General features: G+C 40.7%; 1 protein-coding gene across 1 annotated transcript in view; it reads left to right on the top strand.

The window, feature by feature from the left end:
• Positions 1–13,281: 13,281 nt before the first annotated feature.
• The window catches only part of LOC133343843 (adhesion G-protein coupled receptor V1-like), a 106,726-nt gene continuing 95,687 nt past the window's right edge, over positions 13,282–24,320 (top strand). The window contains 14 exon segments of the mRNA XM_061553750.1: positions 13,282–13,305; positions 13,473–13,622; positions 14,660–14,786; positions 16,411–16,598; positions 17,665–17,817; positions 18,031–18,126; positions 19,725–19,829; positions 21,293–21,406; positions 21,733–21,877; positions 21,880–21,968; positions 21,970–22,298; positions 22,526–22,796; positions 23,517–23,876; positions 24,088–24,264. Coding sequence (XP_061409734.1) covers positions 14,765–14,786; positions 16,411–16,598; positions 17,665–17,817; positions 18,031–18,126; positions 19,725–19,829; positions 21,293–21,406; positions 21,733–21,877; positions 21,880–21,968; positions 21,970–22,298; positions 22,526–22,796; positions 23,517–23,876; positions 24,088–24,264 — 2,049 coding nt within the window. The 5' untranslated portion in view covers positions 13,282–13,305; positions 13,473–13,622; positions 14,660–14,764.

Raw genomic sequence — 24,320 nt, forward strand, 5'->3', positions numbered from 1 at the left:
TGCACTGAACACTTCAACAAACAAAAAAGCAAAAACAACAATTTTTTTTAATGTTTGTGAACCTTAAAAACACAAAACAGTTTTTTTTCAAAAAACCTTTCCTGTTTTATCGACTCAGGCAAATTAGTGCACTTATAACAGTGGATGTCATAAAAGGTAGACTTATTTTTAAAAAATATGTTTTCATCTAAATAGAGCGACCGTGAGCAAATACACATGGATTGGGTAAATAAAAATTGTACCATACAGCAGTTCTCATGGACCGTTCATGTTTACCCAAACTCTTAGCCCTTACCGACCTAGGGTGGCCATCAGTATGCAACAAAATGCCAAATTTTTGTATTTATATATTTAAAACATTAGAATGTTCAACCCTTTGTCAATACACTGCTAGAAGAAAGCCTCATCATGGCATGTTGGTCACGTGGTGGGGGGGGGGGTGTTTGATCATACTTCACCATGTCGATAGGTGCAGCTTAGTGCACAGAGAGGGGAGCCCATGACGGTTCACATTTGAAAGTGCTGCAGCTGTGTTTATTACTCAGTGATGTACAGGAGCAGCTCAGAGCACAAGGGAATTATGGGACGTGAAAAACAAATTCCTGCGGAGGGAGCTGGTAGTAACGTTTGGCTTGCTCGGTCAATGGCCAGGGTCAACGGCGGCGTGGTGTATTCCGCAAATATGCCCGACTGTGAGGGCGGGCACAAGCCGACGTGAGTAGGTTAAACGTTGAGTTTTATAAGGGCACCACGGGGTGACCAGCCCCTCCCCACCCAGCCACACCCCTCCCACCCCCCACCCAGCCCCACCCTCCCCACCCAACCCCTCCCCACCCTCCCCACCCAGTCCCTCCCCACCTCCCCCTCAGCCCCTCCCCACCCCACCTAGCCCCACCCTCCCTTCCCAGCACTTCCCTGCACGACGGACGGACACAATAATCCCCTGTGGGCTGGTGGAACCAGGTGGTTCCTACCAATATAACAGGCTGTTTTTGTATGTCCACCAGCAGCATTTGCGATGTGGAATTGCACTCGACTGCTAATGCCGACATTAAGTGTGTGCACTCGTACGGTTTACACAGGATTTAGCTTACATCCCTACCTGAGTAAAACTATTTCACTTGGATTGAAGAGCCTTGGAATTTGACAATAAAGAAAGCCACCAAACATAACACTCCTAAAAGCATCCTTGGGATATTTTGATATGTAGCATGTGGTTAAAATACACAACTTATGTTCTCACCTGCATTACATACTTGTTTTATACATATCCACATTTAAAATGTTTTAGTCGAAACTAAAATTAATATTTCCAGTATGCATCGAACAAAACAATTTCATTCATAATAAACGTTTTTGGGTTCGATCGCGCTATTTATAAATGTGTCGTAACCCTCAAATTTCAGTTTCAAATTAACTTGCACTTGCCCTTCCCTAAAATGCGTACTGATTCCGTTAATGCCGAATGGACGAGAAATGTCCAGCACATTGTTACACGTACTAACAGCTCCTATTTATGGATTGCGGCATGAGGAAGTGGTCCCGAGGCCACGTAGAGAGTCTGGGAATGTTTTTGGCACGGTGCATGTGCCAAGTTTAACCTGTGTACCACGGGACAAATCCATTAAAGGCTCCGTGGAGGCGAATGGGAACTTGTTTATACGGAGTGAGATAAGGTGGGGGTTTTTCTGGTGAGCTGTTCGAAACCTAGCTTAATAGAGAATACGTGGTTTTGTATAAGTGCAACAGATTTGCACTCTATTAAGTTTCACAGAAAAAAATATGTTTGCATTCATATGTGAATAAAGTGATATCCTCATAACATTAGTAGCATATAATGCTAAAAATACCAAATCATTCAATTATTCACCTGTAAATTGTGATTAACAATGTGAAATATGATGTGATGTTGACCTTGTTATTATAGCACTGCTGCAATGAAACTATGGTTGGTGAGGATGCAAACTTATTTTTCCAAACAAAATACAAGGTATGGGCACAATGTGCTTAGTGCAGTAGAAAACTTCCATAAACGAATTTTTTTAAAGTACATTTTATTACATAAAATTAGATATGTATAAATAATAATACTACTGTTATAATATATTAGCCTTGTTTTATTCCGTGTCATAATTGAATTGACAACGGATTGAGTTCGGTCTTTCCAAACTTAAATTTCGCTGACCTGTCAGCGGTGTGTATACATATGTCACATGCCGCTGGAATGCAGGCAAACAACCGTCTTCTTTGACCTTTAAGCTTGCCCTTTCTCGAGTCAGGCTCCCTGAGAACAATTATGAAAAAGGCTAGCTCTTAAGTAAACTATATGTCTGAAATATACTGCCACATACAATGAAAAGCTATTAAATAATTAGATTTTTTTCTAAAAAAACAGTTCAGCAATATTTCCGATAATGAACGGTTGTGATTGTTTCTATTATTTATTTAAAATATGAACTATAGACTACATTTATACACCTGCTAAAATGACATATTTTTGACTGAGGAAATGTATTCACCTTGATTGGCCAACCAAGACGTGTGGAATGGAAATGTGTCCAAACTTATAGCTTGAATAAACCTGCTTTAAAAATAAATCGATACTTAACAATGATTAGATATATGACAACCATACCGTATACTCAGTATACATGTTTCTAAAACGACAATTTCTTTTTCATTATTACTGCAAAAGTAGTAAAAATAGTATTCCACAAGCAAATATATTTTGTCATTGATTAAACGCCCACGAAACGGTTGTCAACGAGAGCCGTTAACACGCTCATCTTTTGAAACAAATGTTTTAAACAGCTACTGTACTTCTAGATATGAATTTTAGATTTGAAGCTTTCGTGACTGCAAGGATTCATACTCTTAGCTACTGTACTCATAAGCGCGAATCTCTCATTGTGTCTGCAATGCAGAGTGAGCATAACTGATGGCTCACCTTCAGTGCATGTGGAAAGCGATCTATCTCTGTGCATCATCATGTTGCAGATTGTTTTTAGCTGCTGATGCAGTTCTAGGACTCTGGTATGCTGAGAGAGGGCCAATGGTGACCCTTTTTTTGAATGAGGACTTCTTGAATGAAGACTTGATCGCACCTCCGGTCATAGTAACAATATGTTCGGCATTTTTGTTTGAATTGTATAAGTATGCTTATATACACACACATTTATCGCCACAGCATAATCAAAGCAAAGAGGAAAGATGTGTGGTTTGGTTTCACATTCGTTAGTTGTGTGCAAAATATGCTAAATATAACTTAATGATGCGCAACCACAAAACATGATTAACTAGTATATATGCATGCACAGTAAATGCAAGCCATTAAAATGTATTAATCCAAGTGCATTGCGTTGAGAGATAATGTTCGATTTTACTTGATGCGAAACATTTGAATCTCTGAGTAGAAAAAAACAACAGCAAACAGTAGCACACTCTCGGACATCATCATTTTGGGATTTAAGAAAACGAGACACTGTCTCGTGTAGGATCGGTGATGGCAGTCTTTTTTTTGGTGCCCATGTCTGCGTGTGATTAGGAATTGCTAAAAGCGACGGAATGGGGTGGTTACACACAGACAGGCCGTCACGTCGACCCCGCCCAGGGCCATCGCCGCCGCCGATGTCACCACACTGACGCATTTGGGCGTTGTTGTTTGCCATGCAGAATATTACTTCTGAAATCTGAAGCAGGACAAACAGTTCAGAATGTACTCGATTTCATTTTTTTTATTCTCATCACTTTCGACGTGTCGTCTGAGGTGGACAATTTATCAACACACACACACACCACGTATTTGTAACAAGTGTACAAAGATTAAGTATCGACAAGGCTCGATTATTGCAACTCACTACTCTATTAGACGTCTGGTAAAAAAAAATGTCCACGCTGCCGTGCGCACAAACATTAATTTGCATCTGTCGTGATGGGTACTGCAAGATCCGTCTATGTCTGTCCAGTGCTCACCGAGTTGCATTGGCTTCCGATTGCCGAACGAATTCATTATGAGTCCACACTCATGACACACAGAGTACTTGCTACAAATGAACCACGATATCTCGCTGGTCTCGCCAAGGAGCGTAAACCATCACGTGAACTCCGTGCATCCTCGCGGTGGCTTTTGGATTGCCATCGACCAAAGACGGTCAACTGCATCGCCTGCTTTCAGATGTGCTTCTGCTGCCTTCTGGAACGCTCTTCCTCCCAAATATTCGGAAGCTACTGAAGCTATGCACTTTAAAATCTTGATTGAAAACTAATTTCTTTAGAACTGCTTTTTGTGTTTAGTTTGGCATCGTACCCCCGCACCTTCGGTTGGCTACGTTCCGTGCAAAATAAGTTCAACATACATACGGACATTTGTTGCCAACGTGTTTAAACACTTTTATAAATCTGAACGTAATTGTGTCTTTGGGGGGCAAAGATGACGACCGGCACGCGGTCTTCTCTGCCACGTGCTAAGTCGGCGGTCGAATGATCGACAAAGGGATTCCTGGCCTGATGAGCAAAAGTAAAAACGGCCCAAAGGAATGTGAATGTCAGCCCGTCGTTGCGAATAATGCAACCTCCGGTGAAAAAAATGCGATCATATGGCAATGACGATGTCCTGGCGCTAGAAGAAACCCACAGGGTCCGAGTGCTCTGGCTAGAAGATAAACGGATACGCCCTCGATTACGCAAGGCACCATCTGAAACGTGACCGCAAAAGAAAAAGGAAATGCCATACGAAAGAAAAAAATTGTGTCTTGCATTAAGTTCATGATAATATTATTTCACGAGTAACTGCGTGTGTTCACAATTAAGAAACTATGTATGGACACATTATTTTTTTTTTTAATAAGAAATGTGGGAAAACAATTGTCTGCAAATGTCCACGGGCAAGCGTAATGTGAAATACATTGTGTTAAAGTAAGAGCACTGCATGTAACAGTGCTGCACATGTTCAAGCGTGAAAGTTGTTTTTCAAAATAAAACTACAGAAGAAGTTCCAACTCAGTATGAGCTTCCACGCAAAGTGGTTCTTAAGCAGCAAAAAAAGAATGACAGTACCCTCTAGTGGAATCTATAATCATTTACAACCGGTATGAAAACCATTACAAAGCGCCCTTTTTAACGTATAGGTTTGTCGCGGTCGCTTGCAATCCAAGGGTGGTGGTTTGTCCAGTTTGGGTGGTGTCTGTGTGCGCAGTTCTTCTCTGGAGAGTTCACCACGCGCGGCGAATTATCGATGCAAGTCACTGACGTGAGAAGAAATGCTCAACACACAGCCCAACCCAGAATACTGCGCTTGGCAATACAACCTCCGTTGTACTCATCGAACCTAGGCATGTTCAGTCAAATACCAAATATTGTATTGAACACCTAGAAAATAACATTCGACTGATGTATGAAACTTGTATCGGTGCTTTTTTTCAATTCTCTATGGAGTGTGATTTCACCATCGCTGTCTAAATAACCCAACGTTTCTGGTAAATGCCAATTTTTCCGTTGGTAGTTTACAGCAAAACGTATGATAAATATGCACAAACAGTTTACGGCATCTGAACAGTCACTTATGTTTGCCCGTGAGCGAGTTGATGGAAAAGAACAGTAGCTGGGTCAAAAAAATACCTCTCTTGTGTGCTTGGCAAATACAGGCATGTGCTACATGGCAAACACACTGATCATGTCCAATAATGTATCCCGGAAAATGATTTACCTTTGACTGGTCAGTTAGGATTGCTTCACTGATCAATGAACGGGCAACAAACTGAAGGCGCTGCTGGGCATGCAGAAATGATAGCCAATCGTGTTTTAAATGAGTGAAACCCGGAAATGGAAAGTAGTCAGATGGATTTTTTTTGTGCTCAGCGCTTGAATCTTAGACGTACAAAGAATGTGACGTAATTGGGGTAGAGTGCTCTCATAGACAACACAATGGTTTTAAGTTTACGAAAATATATATGGATCAATCTTAATTTTGGATATTTCGTGACTGCAGGAATTATTCTTTGTTTTTTTCGGTAAAGTCACGTATAAAGATAAAATAATAAATTAATTTATGCCGTGAAATAAAAAATTAATTTATTATTTTATCTTTATACGTGACTTTACTGAAAAAACCAAAGAATATATATGGATGTGAGTATGTCAGCTCAATGTATGTATTTTAACTTCTTTCGCACCGTACGTAGCCAACCGTGCTAATCGGAGGTGCGGAGGAAGGACAAGAAACCAAACACAAAAATTAGATTTAATGAAATGAGTTTTCAATCTTGATTTAAAATTGCATTGTTCCAGTGGCATTGTGAATACATAAAATGGTTTGGAGATGCATGCAAAGATGAAGCTACTGCTGGAAGACGACCTGCCCAAGTCACGCCCATGCTTCACGGCCTATGCAGCGCCTCTCACCTGACACAATCTCTTACCTGCATCTCTGGGGTCGATATCCTCTTGAGCCCGATGCCTCTTTGGGCTGCCACTCAGTCGCTATGCTCACCCACCGGCTATCATCCCTTCTGTTGACCCGTCCTCCTCAAGTCCACTTATTTTTCTTCAAGTTACGTCTTCAACAGATATCTCTTAGTGTTTAAATGAACTCGTTGTGCATATTCATTTGTTTTTCATATTTATCTTCAGTCTTAAGTTTGCACCCTTATTTATTAAGTTCTCCCATAATTTGCTGTAGTTAACTTCAATTGGATATTATAATGACAATGTCATCAGCACATCTAAGATATGTTTTTAAATGTATGCAGTTTTTCCAATCCAAATATATATGTGAACCTGTCATCACGAGTACAGCCATGCCGTACAAACAATGACATTGCAGATGGATATCATTGACCACCAGCTCATTGCAAGCTGTACTCTCAATTGGCATTCATTTACATTCTGTTTTCATTTGATCGTGCAAATGGAAATATAATATTGTATAGTTACGGAATTAGGTGTAGAGAAAAAGGCCGTAACAATAGTGACCATGAAACATTTTTATTTTTTTAGCTGAGATGCTGAACCGAACCACCGTGGCATTACTCCACGTTGCAAACTTGTGGCGGCGCTGCGGTGATGAGAAGTTAACTACCTCGCCTGGTATGGAGGAGGTTGTGGGTTCAATCCTGTATATTTGGAGTTTGCATGTTCATCCCTTGGCTTTTTCTCCAGGTCCTGCGTTTAAAGTGTTTGGCTGCTATACATTTCCACATAAGTCACTTCGTTGAGCTATCATTTGTGGTCAAAACGCTTCTAAAAGAGAGCTATATAGTTCACTGTGACTTTTATGGTAGATAAAATAAAACGTTTTCTTTAGTGGTTTAGTTTAGTGCTAAACTTTACAACACATAGTAATAGGTTTTTACCCTTTCATCTGGTACAAAAACTGACACCTTTTTACAAGGGGTCATGTTTGCAATAACCACAACACAAGCAGTCAAAACGCAAACAAACAAAAAACAACTCTGCTAATGATATGCACTGTCCTTGAAGTTGATTGGTCCACACCCCAGACAGTTTTTCTTAGAGCCTCGTCTCCATTGGTGTTGGACCAGATGACGCCAAAAGGCGTACAACTCAAAAACAGCGCACTATCAGAGTATTGAGAGCTCGGGGAAAGCATTTACACTATGAGACCTCCTTTACCAGCAGCAAAATATAGTAATAGGTTTTTACCCTTTCATCTGGTACAAAAACTGACACCGGGTGTGAAAGGGTAAAAACCTATTACTATATTTTGCTACTGGTAAAGGAGGTCTCATAGTGTTTACAACATATACTAAACTATCCTGTCCTATTATTAGTACCTGTTGAATTAACCATAAACTGCACCTATTAGTATAATTCTGTTTTCTGATTAACTGTACCCCCGGGTCAAGCCAAAACGTATTTTCATATTCCCTCTACCGCAACTATTTTCCAAGATTTGCACGGATTAATGGAATGCCCTGGAAGTGGCAGAGAATGCGGCATATTATCTGTGTTCATCCAGACTTTACCACCTTGATCAAACAAGTCATTGCCACACATAAACGTAACATAATTTACCCCTATCAGCCCCGACGTAAAATAGGATGAGAGAGATTTCCACAGAAATGCCATACATTTCACATTTAGTTCATAGGCCACAGTATCAATTGGTACCACATAAGGGAGTAACATTTTAGCAGCACCGATTAATGTGTATGGCTAATGAGAGTGACTTATTAGATAACCCCGCTCAAATAATGGGTATCACAGCATTCACTGGTCACACAAATAAATTGGAACACACTAAAGGTCGGTCACCTCAGGTGGACTAATTTCTACTGTTCGTATCTCGTGCATACACAACGATTCACAAATACTGCAGAGGACGCGTACGAGGCACTCTGTAAACGATTCGTGCAGCATAACCTCATTTAGCCACACGGTGGCAGAAACCTCATATGCTTGAAACGAGCTCACACCAGATGACACGTGTAAATAAAAATTAACCCGTAAAAACAAAGTTTTTCACTATAAATCCTTTATATGCGTGGCGGCTAGAGTCCTCTCGTCCTCTGGCTTGAGATGGCTGCCACCTATGGGTCAGATGATTGCCTGCCACCATTAAGCAATTGGTAATTAAATATAAAAAAAATTTCCTAAAAAGTGTAAAGTTATGGACATTTTTTTTCACGAAAATAAATTGTCACGCACAACGAGTTTGTGTGCAAAATGTCAGCCCGATTGGATCACGGGAAGTGGGTTAAAAAACTACCGAAAGATTTGCACGGTCGTAAGCGCGCAAGCAAGCAAGTGAACTTAATATAAAGGATTTAATAATAAAGCAACATGCACGTGGCTGAACGTGTAATCACAAACGCACAGTTAAGAATTCCCCTAATTAGAGTGCAAATATATTAACTGTGTTAGAATTCACAACGCTCTGATATTGTGAAGCCACTGGAACTGTGCACTTTGAAATCTAGTTTGAAAACTAATTTATTTTGAACTGTGTTTTTTGTGTGTGTTTAGTTTATTGTCCTTCCCCCGCACCTCCGATAATCACGGTGGGCTACGTACGGTGCGAAAATAAATCCAAAGTACGGTACATACATTGGCTTCTTCACGATGTCCCCCTGTCTCGTTTGGCCTTGGGCTACGCATGCCTCCTGCTGTCCAATTATCAGATGACAGTTATGACCACGCCGCCTGCAAAGAAAACGAGTTACAGGAAGCTTCGAAACAACTTGAAGTTCACTCACAATCAGTTGTAATTAAATATGGGATTGCATTTGGAAGGTGTCGTGTATATTTTCACTTGACATGTTTTCAATTGAAAGTGCTTACACCGCCACTACCGCATTGAAAGCCATTGTTGGCACATGTCTTTTTTTTAAACCAAGAGCGGTGTGGAGTCGTGCAGTTTCCTTCAGAGTAGACGGCAATAAAATTCAGCAGGTGGAAGGAATTGTGAAAGCTGGGCTCAGTGGCCAAAATGAAAGCTTTTCTTCACACTTGTGAATGCATGCACATGTTAACATTTACAACGTATTGAGCCGCAAGGAAACTGCATACGGAACGCTGACAGCATTGCATGGCCTGGTAACTTTCCATTCAGGTACCGATGGATTGTATAGAAGGCACGCAGTATAATTGCTGCGTGTTATTTCCTTTGCACACGGCACACGGATTCCCTTTGTTTGCAAACTTGGAAACACGTCAATGACTTTTTGATTGATGAAAAAAAGTGTGCCATGCTCTGCAAAAAATAAAGTTGGGCCGTTAATAGTTTTATTTGTGAAAATACTGAGCACATTTGTCTGCATATAGTATCATAACTTTGTTAACCTTATCGATGTCAACGCTGTATTGAAATAACTGTTAACAGCTGCTAGAACATTTAGATAATCAATGTTAATTTTTTTAAACAATAATATTTGGCCAGTTAAACGTGCGTGCTTAATTAATCATGACACGATAATTGTTCGTTCAGATACAGTACACGTTCGTATAAGAATTCCGACATTTAATGTTTTACTTGTTATGATAGAAAAAATTACACGCATGATGTTAAACTGCATCCAACACTGTTGAGAAGGACAGAGGAAAACCACCTCTACCATCCTTCCCTAGTTATGGCTCAAGGAGTCTACATGGAGTGTGTTTTTGTAGTAGCATTGGATCGGATGGGACAGAAGGCGCTTAAACCACGGACCTACCCTCAGAGAGAGAGAGTAACGAATGCTTACAACAATATTTTATTGCATTTTAAATATTTCTGACATTAAAATTTCAATCGCTTATCCACGTTGTTTATTTTCTGTTAGGTATACCAATATATCGATTAAATGCTGATAAATAGACCTCACCTGTGGCTGAAGAATTTTCACGACCGAAGTTAGCATCAACATACAGCAACACACGTGTATGTTGAGCTTAAATTCCGTCATGGAAAGTTTTTAATTTGATCAATACATAGGCATGAATAAATCATATCGTTGTAAACTCATTGAATTGGTCACAAAAACGTACATGTTACGATCGCAACATATTTTTTTTTACTCAAAATCATTTCAGATTTGTTTTTATCTACTCACGCCTTGAATATATTTTAATGCTTTAATCTGTTATACTACACTTCTAACATTTCAGACGATGGTACAAACTGCGTAGAAAGTATGCTCATCATACATGTACGTTAACGATACACCATTGTTTCCAAAGAGATTGTTCTGCATATACAGTGCTACAATTAGGCCTACACTGAATGCTTGTACTTAAAGAATAGAATAAATACTTAACGGCTAGACATAAACAAAGACGTCAGCCTTGTGAGAGACCACGGTTATGGGCTGGGTCTAGCACCATATAAACAAGGATGCATTTATGGCAACAAAGCAGCCACTGGTTCCAGGAACGCCCCACAGAGAGAGAGAGCCAGCTAGCTGTATATACGGATCGGCAAATTGAATGCATAGCAGTGCGCTTCTTTTGTTCGTCCGGTCTGGGCCATGCCTGCTTAGCAGTGACCATCGTGCATGCTAATGAGCCCGAGGCAGGGCGAAGCGTCACGGCGAGAATTCTTTCTCGCGTGGCCTCGAAGCGATCGCATAATCCACACTGAGCAAACATGATGTCAGACTGTAAACAAACTACGCGGAGGATAATGGGGGGCCTCTGAGGACAACAAAAGGACTCTCTCTTGTATGGCATCAGTTTTGTGCATTTGTTAATGTCAGACACTATATGATCACAATAGAAAAAAATGGGCGTATGATTGTTTGCAAACTTGTCACTATTGGGGCAAAGTATGCACTGCTACGGGAAACTGTGGCTGATAAGCGTATTTATTTTGTATTAATACTGAATTGAATTGCTGCATTTTATGGTGGTACTATAGACATTCACCAGTTAAATATACATTACGAACTTTCAGGTGAGAGGGATTTTTTGTTTGTTTTGCATTTATGAATGTGTATTAATAATAAATGTCAATCAGTAGTTAAAGTTTATTCAAGGCCGATAATTATTGATATATTTAGCTAAAATATTATCCTTGTATGTATGTTGAACTACTTTCGCAATGTACACAGACAACCATGCTAACCGGAAGTGCAGGGGAAGGACAACAAAATAAACACATCTAGATTTAAATGTGCATTGTTCCAGTGGCTTTGCACTTGTAAATCTGTATGTAGCCATGCGGTGTCAAGTCGCAGTTAAATGCCCTTTGCATTAAGTGCATTGTGTACCTCATTATATAACACATCTGCAGACATGTAGTAGACCATGTGGTTAATGACCATGTCACTAGTTTCCGCTACAACAATATATGTGAATTTTTACTTGCAACACTGTTAACCGTGGCAAATTGTGGCTTTGAAAAATATCAGCCATGCAGCAAATGCACACGTTGTTCAGTTTGGCCTCTGAAACAAATATCAACGGGAGAGTTTTGCCATTAAACTGACAAGGGTTGAATTAGAGCCAGGGCTAGCGAGTCGTCGGCCTTTCCCATCATGGAAACACACAGCGGAGGGGTTAAGACGTCCATGACATGTCAGGGCCATCCATCACAGGCAGTCAGACCCCACGGAGATCTTTCCTGTTAGCAGCACAGCTGTTGCCAGGCAGGATTTGCTATGAATATGTGAATTGATCTATGGGTTTGGGTGAAGAAACCTGTTGAAAGGTTCTTTCTTGCGACTTGATGAAAACTGAGATGCAGTAAATAGCGAGCTCCGAAAGGCATTTTGCGGCATTATTGACACTGTTAAAGGGTTATTTGTCCAAGTCTGCATCGCTGTGGCAAAGCTGCCTAGAAACTGCGATTCTTTCTTTCACGCGACACTGAGATATAGCTCCGATTAATTACATTTCTCACACCAAGGCTTGCCTTGGCCACAAGCAGTTTGCTTCATTGTTAAATCACTTTTTATAAAATCCCAAACGATTCCCGTTTAATGAAGTGTTAATTTAAATATAACAATCCTTTATTGTGCTCTAGACGTTTAAAAGGGGCCGTTCTTTTTTGTTTCAAGTAATACTGTAATTAGGAATACTTTATGAAGTTAGCCTTCATGAGGTAAGCGTAATAAAACAATTCATACACGGTATTTCACCTTTAATTCACAGGAGGATTCATGAATAAGTAAATAGTATGGCTAAAATTTGATTTTCCCAAGAACGGCCACTGTCTCCTATTGTGCATGTTGAGCAAAGGCAGCGATGCCAGTCGGTATAAAATGACAACCTGTGGCTGCTTCACTGCACATGTTGTTTTAAGCTTTCGTGACTTCAGGGATTCATCTTCTTGGTTCTTTTGCGTTGTGGCCGAAACGTCGTGAGAATTATTTTATTATGTTTTATTTTTATTATTTTATTACTTCCCTTCTACGTGACTTTACCGAAAGAACCAAGAAGATGCACATGTTGTGTTCATGTGGAGTCGACAGAGCTGGGTGTACCACGGGGAGCAGCAGTCAAATGCATAGCGTGAGACAGCTCAATCACCAACTTATTTATATTTTTTTCCGATAAGCTTCTTGATTTATTTCCAACGACAACAAAATTGCTGAGAATATGTGGGGTTGCAAGTGAATTACAGTCCACTACTAAGTCAAATGTTATTGTATATGCGTGTGTGTGTGTGTGTTCTGCTTGTCTTAGAGCTCTGAATAAATGGCCAGAGAAGAGGGTGGGATGATGAAAAGATGAAAAAGAAACACACACAAGGGGCATAGGCAGGCGTTGATACTGCCCTCACGGTGACGTCACGAATTTAACTCCTCCCCCTTCCAGCGCCCTCCCCCTTACCTCTCACTTCTGTGTGGACGTATGGGACGTGCACCGAAGGTCAGGATTTGTATTTATTTGCTGCTTTTTTGTTGTTGTTGTTGTTGCTGCTGCTGCAAAAATGGTTTAAAACCCCCTCCCCCGAGTATATATTTTGTTGGAGTGGTGACAACTGAGTATTGAGTGCAACAGTCCTTGTAATTGTCAGAACTGCTTTCCGTTTTTAGATATGATTTGGAATGTGTAAGGCTGCGTTTGTATTTGCAAGCTGGTGGATCTCAGAAGTTTGGAAGCGCAACGCTAATCAATTACATGACAGCCGAGGTCAGATGTGATAGAAAATTGCTTTGTCCATGACAAAAATCAACAACTACAAGGTAAGTGAAGACTTTTTGCTGTCAATTTTGATCTGCAGTTATATTTTTTGGAATTCCACTCTGTTCAATTCTGAAATGTCACTTAATAACAACAGCACTTTTAGTATTAATGATTGTGCAATGCTAACGTTTTCAACAATATATTGTATTGAGATAAAAAAAGCAATATTTCTTGCCAATAAAATATAATTTTTATATTAAATGGTGTTTTCTATATACTGAATGCAGGTTTGTTATTCACTCTTAATGCATCATATGACTATATAATAATGAACATTATGCTTTAAAAAAGATTATGTTCTTTCATCATGTTTTTGTTTGATTAATTGCGTGAGTGTATTTGTGTTTATGCTAATATAGAATATGTGTACCTATGCATAATGTGTTGCAAAACATGCTTTGTATGCCAAATTATATTTATGCACTATGCATACATTGAATTTAACATACTATTTTTTTGGGGGGGTTATTAATTTTATTACACAATAATACTCAATTAAATCAGTTGCGTTATTCATATCAGAAGATCAGAATCATAATATGTATACCGGAGGAATCTGATGAGCTGTAAAGCTCTTTGTAACAAATGTCCAGTCGAACAAATATTAAAATTGCTATGTGGCTCATATTTTCCCAGTACTTTAGTTTGCTACTATTATTATTGTAGCACTGCGTTGCCGTCGGGCAAATAAGTTCATGTTGACGTTGCCTCGTACCAAGACTCAATCCTACAACCTGATGCTCCTCCAGTCGGGAGACACGCACTGCTGCTGCTTATTGATAATCCCCGTCTGCTTCTCACAAAGCCTCCATTTGGCGGGGGGGGGGGGGGAGAGCTGTTGCTAGTAGCTGTAGCTCCCGAAAGCCGTACAGAGCAAATGTAATAAACCCGTGTGTCTGCAACTGCAAAGAAATGGTCGTGATCATAATCATAGGCAGTTGTTTCTGGCAGCCAAGATGATGTGATCAGTGTTTTTTCTCTCTCTCTCTCTCTCTTTTGTTGTGGAGGGAAAACCATCCATCCGGCTATGTAATAGGTGACATGTGTTTTCGTGTAAGCAGGTCAGCTCCTCGGTGGTAATCCAGCAGCTGAATGCTTTTGTAAATGTGCCTTAGTCGATAACGCCATCCGAGACGGAAAAATGGAGTCAGAGCAAAACAAATGTGAGTATGTACCCGATTATATATAAAAAAAATACACAACAATTCAGTGACATGTTGTGATAATGTAATATTCGCGAAGATAATTGTCGTTTACAGCCCGCTGTTGTGAGTCTTTATTATCCACGTTATCGACTTCCCCGCATGTTATGCAATGTAATTGAATAAATGCTTCCATTCGCCTGTTTGAATGTTAGTTTGCATAAAGTGCCGTAATAGGGCTACATCTTAACATGTGATGCATCAGCAGCAAATGCCACTCTGTTCATACTCTTTGGTTCTTTCGGTAAAGTCACGTAGGAAAATAATAATAGATCACGACGTTTCGATCGCCACACAAGCGTTCGTCCTGAGTCGTGAGCTATTATTATTTTTCTACGTGACTTTACCGAAAGAACCAAAGAGTATGGATTCCTGCAGTCACGAAAGCTTCAAATCAAGATTGAGCCAATCTAGTGTTACAAAAAATTAAGCACCCTGATTGATAACACAACATGTATTATCTTGCATAGTTAGGGAATTTCCTCCCCAATGTGGGATCGTCAGTGGGACATGGGTAAAACGATGCAAGCCTCCACCTGTGCCTCATTTATTATACAGGGTGTCCCATAAGTCTGGAATCATAGGAAAAACACAACTCTGTGTTATTGGCTCGCGGTCTGGATGCAGTCTGTTAAATTCAACAGCGACCTCCCTCTGTCTCTGATTCCCTACGAGTAGAATTATTCGGACTCGTTCTTCATTACTCAGAGACATCTTGGGGCTGCAGAAACAAACAAAAAATATTAATCGTTCTTTTCCCCTACGATTCCAGACCCATGGGCCACTCCGTAGGGCCAGTATTAACACTACCGCATATTTTGTACTGTAACTATGAAAATGTCAGACATGTATGCTGGAATGTAATAAACAAAGAGAAAACCACCCTGAATAAAATATTAGGCGGTAATCCAAATTGCTTCCGTGGCAGCTAGAGACAGCCTTCTGAAGCAGCAGCATGTGTATCATTGCATGCGACGTGGTGTAGGTGAGGCAGCTTGCATTTCAGGAACCTGAGACTGCCTTGTAACTCCTCTTTTTTCTCTCTCTCTCTCTCTACCCGCAAGCTTGAATAGTCAACGAGTTATGCAAAATTGATGTCCGTGCATAGTGATGGGCGATAATTAAATGTATAGTCCGAGAAACTCAATTTGGAGGATACCCCACTTGCAGTGACTTAGCCCTCGTCCTTGTGACTCATCCGCAGAGGAATGATTTTGTTTTTGAAGGTTTCCAGAGAGTGAAAATTAAATTCAGTGGCAAATACAAAATATTCTCACTTAATGCATCTTCGCATGTGGCTGTATAATATAATGCATCGTTTTAATAGTGGTCATTAAACGGTTATTATAAATGGCAAAAAAAACGTGTTGAAGAGATGTGTATTATATTGTTGAATTAAAAGCAACTCCCTATGGCATCAAATTGATTACCAACTTTAACATACATATTGTCAGTTGTGCTTCAAATGCCACGTGAATGACGAAATATATACATTAATGCAAAAGTATTGAACGTAAAAATCTACTGTGTTACTAAAGGTTTTCAATTATACGAATACTAAATTTCGCTACTATTTGCTTTCCAGGTATGCTTACTGTGTTCTGCTCGTCATTGCTATGCCTTATTCTGTACGCCACCCAAACATCTGGAGCTGCTGAAATAAAGTTGGTGACACAGCCACATTTTGTCGTAACTGAATCGGATGGCTCTATCGTTAAAATAATTATTGAGAAAACCGGATCAGCTGCGCAAGATTTTGCTGCATATATTCTGGTAAGTAAAACACATAATCAACGTTTTTGGGTTTAGATCGCGTTATTTATAAATGTGTCGTAACGCTCCACCACCCGACACGGCCAATCAGTAAAAAAGTGTCACGTTGACAAAAGACAATTAGTTCACTGCTTTAGCCCACCGGTGTGTTGAAGCGTGAAACCACAACATTTACAATTTGAGTACGACGTTTCGCTGTAAATGTTGTGGTTTCACGCTTCAACACACCGGTGGGCTAAAGCAGTGAACTATTTGTCTTTTGTCAACGTGACACTTTTTTACTGATTGGCCGTGTCGGGTGGTGGAGGGTTACGACACATTTATAAATAACGCGATCTAAACCCAAAAACGTTGATTATGAATAATATTGGTCGCGAAAGCCTGCGTGTTAAACTAAGTAAAACACAACATGCACTCTGATAATTTGTATGGATTGAGTCCATTTCCAATTACTTTGACATGAGGACAGAACACACATGGCAATCGATTTAACGGAGGTAAAAAGAAAGTGAAAAAATTTGATTTGCAATAACAGACAAATGTTCGCTTGCTCCTACTGACCTATAGATGAGTGCAATGGATATTTATTATTTAATTATGGTCAGATTTAACTTACAGGACAAAATAAATACCTGCACATATTTGCATTCGTGAGGAACGACCTAAATTTGATTCGTGGCAATGGTTAATTTCAGCGGCAAGTGATATTTGTTCAAATCCTGGCCTATTTCACCTTTTACCAAACCACACTGGTCAGGACAGTGCAGTAAGCATTGGTCAACCAACTCCCGTGACCAATACGGTTGTAGGAAGGTCGTCATCCAGCAGTGCATTGACAAAGAGTTGTAATCTACTTTATGTAATATATATCTCTATATCACCCTTGGAGTGTAGCAATACATGCAACTAGAGATATGAAATTGCCATTATGCTGTCTTTTTGTGAATGCTTACACAACAACGCGTTGTTTGAATACAATCAATGAATTCATACGCGATGAAAGGATTTTGCTGTACGGCCGCAAACAATGCGCTGTAGTGCTTGTCATTTGTATTTGTCATCGCAGCTGCAAGGGGAGAACACGTGGGACTTCTTTACTCCGTCCGTGGTCGCTTCATTCCCCGCGCTGGGAAACCTCAGCAAGGCGGTGGTGCTCGGAGTCTCTGACGATGACATTCCCGAGGCAGATGAAACGTTCACTTTCTACTTGGCCGCACAAGTAAATCAGCAGCAGCAGCAGCAGCAGCCACACACACACACACAAAAAAAACCGCACTTAAACAATTGTCGCCACGACCTTTTTTGTCCCAAGAAAAAAGAAAAGCCTTTCACGAAGGGGATGGAAAAGTCGAGAGCGTAAAAGTTGACACTTTTGTGGTTTTTAACGGGATGCGTTGTCCAAGTCGATTGTTGACGTTGCTGTGATTCCCAGGGTGACACTGCGGACGTGACGGTGGGGAGTCCGAAGTCAGTGACGGTCACCATCCTCTCAAACGACAATGCCTTTGGAGTCGTCGCTTTTAACACGGTGCGTCGCGGTGTTCTGATTCACCAAATACGCAGCGCATCAAACGCAACGGGGCACACAGACGATTGAAGTGTTTACAATTCGCTGGTAATTTATGGAGGGAATGGCGTGTGTCATGACATTGGCTGTGTTTGTAATTAAGTGATTATTCAGTAGGCTTGTCGCCATGGTATTAGGCAATGTTTCCTGAAGCACAGTGAAGAGAGGCTGAATACTGATAGCACGTATTTGTAATTTTTGGGTCTCAAGCATTTTTAAACCTTCATTTTATTTCCCCTTTTTAAAAAAAAAAACAACGCAACAGACCTATAACGTCAGTAATGTTTGCCAAAAGCGTATATTTGATTTGTGGCCAAGCTTATCTGTTAACTTGTGAGGAATACAAATGGAGGGAAGAATAGGGGGGGGGGAGGGTTTCTTCTTATTTATAGATTTGAAGCTTTCGTGACTGCAAGGATTCATATTCTTAGGTTTTTTCGGTAAAGTCACGTAGGTAAAAAATGAAAATTAATAAAAGTAAAATAAAAATCAAATAAAAATCACGACGTTTCAGAGGCAACAGCTGAAGACGGAAGCTTGTGTTGCCTCCGAAACGTCGTGATTTTTATTTGATTTTTATTTTATTAATTTTTATTTTTTACCTACGTGACTTTAACGAAAAAACCTAAGAATATTTCTTCTTATTCTTCATGGCTGCTGACGTCGAGGCAAAGCAACAGCTACAATGTCACAATCAGGTGGCCGAGCCAGACCACCGCATCAGAAGCAGCGGAGTGTCATCGCCGCAATGTCTGCTTCGTGTTTGTGGATCGGGCATTGCGTCGTTGAACGTAGCACGGTCTGTTCTGGATGACCACAGCCGCACTCTGTTGCGTAGGGCAGTGTGGTTAGGGTTCCAAAATGTGTGAGAGAGCTTAAGGATTGTATGGGATCATGGGGGGGGGGGGCGAGTGGAGGTTTTACTCCGCACCCTGCTGTGGGAGAATTTTGCGTGTAAGCAGGAACACTGGTTAAAATCCCTGATTAAAAAAAGCCTAATTGGATTATCTTCTTGGTTCTTTCGGTAAAGTCACGTAGAAGGGAAGTAATAAAACAATAAAAATAAAACATAATAAAATAAAATAATTCTCACGACGTTTCGGCTACAACGCAAGCAGCCGTCTTCAGGTGAAGAATGAGACAATGCCAAGCTAGGAGCTTATATATAAGCTGCGTTGGAGGTGGAAGAAAGAGCGCCTTAACAAAAGAATGTGCATATGAAGAGGAATTTAGCATATTCATGGAAAATGCGTAGGAGGTGGGCGGGGGGGTCATATGCACATTCTTTTGTTAAGGCGCTCTTTCTTCCACCTCCAACGCAGCTTATATATAAGCTCCTAGCTTGGCATTGTCTCATTCTTCACCTGAAGACGGCTGCTTGCTTTGTAGCCGAAACGTCGTGAGAATTATTTTATTTTATTATGTTTTATTTTTATTGTTTTATTACTTCCCTTCTACGTGACTTTACCGAAAGAACCAAGAAGATGAATCCCTGCAGTCACGAAAGCTTTAAATCGAAATTTAATTGGATTATGTTTTGTTTCCTTCATCTCCTCCAGTCATCGCCAATCACATACGGCGAGACAAGAGGCCGGAACCAATCGTTGGAGCTTGTGCTAAGAAGAGAAAAGGGAACGTTTGGAACTGTGTCTGTGATGTTTACAGTAAGGGTCACAAAACAATGTTGGTGCCACAAAACGTGTCATGATTTTGAGCAATTTTCTAGACTATTTTTCTACGTAATTTAACAATGCAATAATTATGATTTTTCACACATGGGCAATATATTAATTGTCCGTGTTTAACACTTTACAACTTAGGTTGAAAGCATTCATGCATCAGCTCTGTCCATCTCTCCTTGTGTTTGTCTGTATGTATGTCCATCTGTCAGTAACCTGGGGTCACACTAACTCACGTAAAGATGATACAATGTAAACTAAAGGTTTGGATGAAAGTTGTATTGCTATTATGCACGTACCGTATTGAATAGCATACAAATTGATCAAGCGGTTACCTTAAATTCGGCAAAATAAACCCAGCGCGAAAATAAAAAGCCTTATTCGGCCAAGGCAATGATGTCACACGTCATTCCACCATAGTGACGTCATCTTGTACGACCCAGAAAATAACGTTAAAATTAGCATCATAATCATCAACCATGATCATTCTACCTGCTGATTTAAGTTTTCCCAAAGCTTGCCACGATTCCCCAGGGTCCTGTGATGTTACATTCCACCCAGCACCTGCACACAAGTTGATTTTAACCGCTCCTTCTCTGCGATGGACGCCCTCTTTTGTGTGCTCCCTCCCTTGGCTGGAACTCCAGAATTATTCTCAACCGACAGCCATCATCCCTGTTTATAGATGCATCTTGTCTCAGTCCACTTAAATCTTGACTTAAAGCTTTCGTGACTGCAAGAATTCATATTCTTTGGGTCTTTCGGTAAAGTCACGTAGATAGGTTCAAAGAAAATAGCAAAAACTACGTTGTTTCGATCACAACGCAAGCGAACTCTTGTGTTGCGTCTTTCCTCCTGATGGCGATCGCTTGTGTTGTGATCTTTCGATTTAAAGCTTTCGTGACTGCAGGGATTCATCTTCTTGGTTCTTTCGGTATAGTCACGTAGAAGGTAATAATTATTATATGATATTATTTTATTATGTTTAATTTTTATTATTTTATTATTTCCTTCCAAGTGACTATACCGAAAGAACCAAGAAGATGTGTTGTGATAGAAACGTCGTAGTTTTTTGTTATTTTCTTTGAACCATCCTACGTGACTTTACCGAAAAACCCAAAGAATATCAGTCCACTTACTTTTATTAACAGTCTATATTATACTATCTCTAACCTGCCTGTGTTCTTTATTTAATTGTAAATCCAAGTATGAGCCTCTCCACGCTTCTTTGTAGCATGCTTTTAGCGTACACTTGCCATTATTTGTTCATTTTCCTTTTTTTGTCGTTAATTTCCATGCTTCTGATCCACGTCAAGGCATATAGTACACATTCGTCGCATTCGCGAATGAATCTATGGCTTTGCAAAATTCCTTTCCCCTGCTTAATATGAGAATGTTGGAAGAGAGTTCAATAAAGCGGTGTTTTTTTTACATTGATTATTTTGCAGGTTGGCAATGACACCAATAATGCAGAGGGAGATGTGTACCCAACAAAAGGGAAGATTACATTTTTACCAGGACAATCTACGGTTGTTTATAACATTTACATATTGGATGACCAGGTGAGCAGTAAGGTCATTGTATTGCATCTTTGAACGGAAAGAAGACCGGATTTTTCGTACGTTGTTAGAAATCATACACACATGGAGTAAATGGTCATTAACTGAGCACACTTTTTTTCCAACAAAAAATATATTTTTGACTTACTGTGGTTATTTTATTTATGGCTTTTATGCAATATAAATATACATACTGTATAAAGGATTGAGGTTTATTTTATTACAGTATTAATGTTACACAAAGCCAAAAAAAAACATATACTTTGGAGATATTGAATATAAATAATCCATAATAATTTCGATATGTCCACCACAAATCTCTTGCACAGATCCCTGAAATTGAAGAGGAATTTGATATCAGGCTTGTGGCCTGTGATGGAGGCGCCTCGGTCGATGAGACCAAGAACGTTGTCCGTCTCATCATCAGCAAAAACGACAGCCCTGTGCGTTTTTCGCTCAGTGAGATCTCAGTGCTAGGAGTCAGCGGGAGAGATTAGCAGTCTCCGTTATTCGGGGAACAGATGAAGTTGGTGCTTTTGCAGGCCTAGACGATGGAATTGTGACTAATTGACTACCAGATAATTTCTGACGGGCCTTCAGCTGCCATCTTAGATGTGGACTTTTTGGATTTGCAAGCAAACAGGAGCGTCACCTTTGCACCTGGGGCGAAAGAAGCAGAGCTGTACTTTCGTATTGTGGATGACACTACCCCGGAGATTAAGGAAACCTTCAGCGTGGTTCTCCAAGAAGACAGAATGGAGGGCGATGCAGTGTTGACCGAACCGCATGTATTGCACGTCACAATTGAAGCGAATGACAAACCATATGGAGTTCTAAGCATTAACAGCAGTATGATTATGCAACCACTCCTTATTAACGAAGATACAACCCCAAGGTAATAATAATGATGATAAAATGATGCAAATATATTTATATAAAACCAACGCACTTAGTGTACATTTGATACGGTAAGAATTTTTTTGTCACGGGAAGGTATTAAAAAAAAGAAAGAAGTTGGTAACCTTCCAAAATTCACGGTCATGCCACCTCCAGCCACCGCTGTTAGCATCCACAGATTCGTCACTGTCACATGTACATGGTATTTTTTCTCTTTTGGCACAGGATGGAGGTTATTTTTGTGGTACGCACAGGCGGCACATATGGTGCGGTGTCTGTTGGGTGGAGAATCACACGGGGTGGTGAAGACCCTTCTCCAGTGACCGCTGACCTATCCCCAGCTTCTGGAGTGCTGCAGTTCGCTGATGGGGAGAGGGCTGTGGCCGTGAGTCTGCAGGTGGTGCAAGATGTAGAGGCGGAGGAGGCAGAGAAATTCATCTTTGAAATGATCAACGGGAGTGCCCAGGGAGGTGCAGAGCTAACGGACCCATTCCAGGTGCAGAGTAACCCTCCTCCAATGTTAACATTGCTTACCCACATGCTGTCTTTTTTAGTATATATGCAAGTAAACTCCTTGTTGCAAATGAGGTATAGGTGCAGTCCTGAAAAAAGTGCTTGCTCATTCCACGTATTGCTGAAGGACCTCCACTCGAGGAAGCTCTCGAACGCCTCTCTCGAGGATATTTGGGTGACTCTTCTACACTTGCCAGATGTCTTGGAAGACACGAGTGGACCAATACTCTATCACACCACACATAAACTGCCGATCAACTAACTGTGGTATACCCATTGAGACTGCTGGTTGCAGCATCATTTACTGCATTATCCTCAGCACATTTGCAAAGTGTGGCATTAACCAATGGCTGAGAAGGTAATATGCCTGTCTCTGAGTTTAAATTCCCTAGTTTGAACCAAGATACCCATGACAGTGTGTTCCTAGGACAGTATCAGGCATCTATTCTCAGGCAAGTTGACAGGTACCTTTGTCAAATTGATTAACTCGCCATAACCCACATCATTAAACATTCACATTTTTTGTTCGAGAATTGCACACTCAATATATACATTGCCATGGCTAGTTGCATCTCATCTATCCCCTTTTGCAAGGACCACTTTTTGGAAGAGATATACAGATTTGCCATGACCACAGCAGCAGCAACAGCTTTCCAAAAAGCCGTGCCACAAAACCTAAACAGAATTGCATCCCGCTTTGCAGGTGGCGTTTTTCCTGCAGGACAGCGATGACGTCTACGGGGTTGTGGAGCTGCAGCCCGCTTACGAGCACAGCATCGAGGGCTCTGCCGAGGGGAGACGCCTCACCCTGGGCTTGACCCGGCAGGGGGGGACACACGGTGCCGTCAGGGTTTCTTACATGCTTCGCTACCTGCCCCCGGGAGTCCTGGAGTCCTCCAGGGGCAGGGGCGACGTTTTCAACGCCACAGACGGCAGCGGTGGCGGTGGCGGTGATGGCTTCAGTGGCGGTGCCCTCATGCCACCCGAAAGCTCTGCTGTGAACTTCACTGCTCTCATCCGCAGCGACGCCTTCCTGCAGAGCGGTGCCCATTTTTACATTAAGGTGAGAAGCAAATTAATTGTTCATGTCATTGATCTATAGTTACACGAATGAAATGTTTACAAATCAGCTATGTCACTCTTGATATTAAATGTAGTTTATATATATGTTTAATATGAATGTGTTAACTAGCGTAATAGTTTATTTTAAACATCTACCAGCCGTGGAGTGCACACAAATCCAAATTAAAACTATGTATTCGTTTGTTTTACAGCTTGAGAAAGCAGAGTTAGCTGATGTGGTACCATTGGTACCACCACTGAGTCCGCGAATTGGAAGCTACCGGAGTGTTTTTCTGCCTATTCCTCTACATGTTGCCAATGAGGAGATTGGGCTGAACACCAACCAGACTTTGTTTGTCTCAGAGCCAGAGGAAGGTGCACCAGTGCAGGTGAAATTAAGTTACTTTATTGAACGTGAATTGAAAGAATTTTAAGCATTTTCAAA

Source organism: Lethenteron reissneri, chromosome 18 (assembly GCF_015708825.2).
Source record: "Lethenteron reissneri isolate LAM-NWPU_2019-01 chromosome 18, ASM1570882v1, whole genome shotgun sequence".
Lineage (NCBI taxonomy): Eukaryota > Metazoa > Chordata > Hyperoartia > Petromyzontiformes > Petromyzontidae > Lethenteron > Lethenteron reissneri.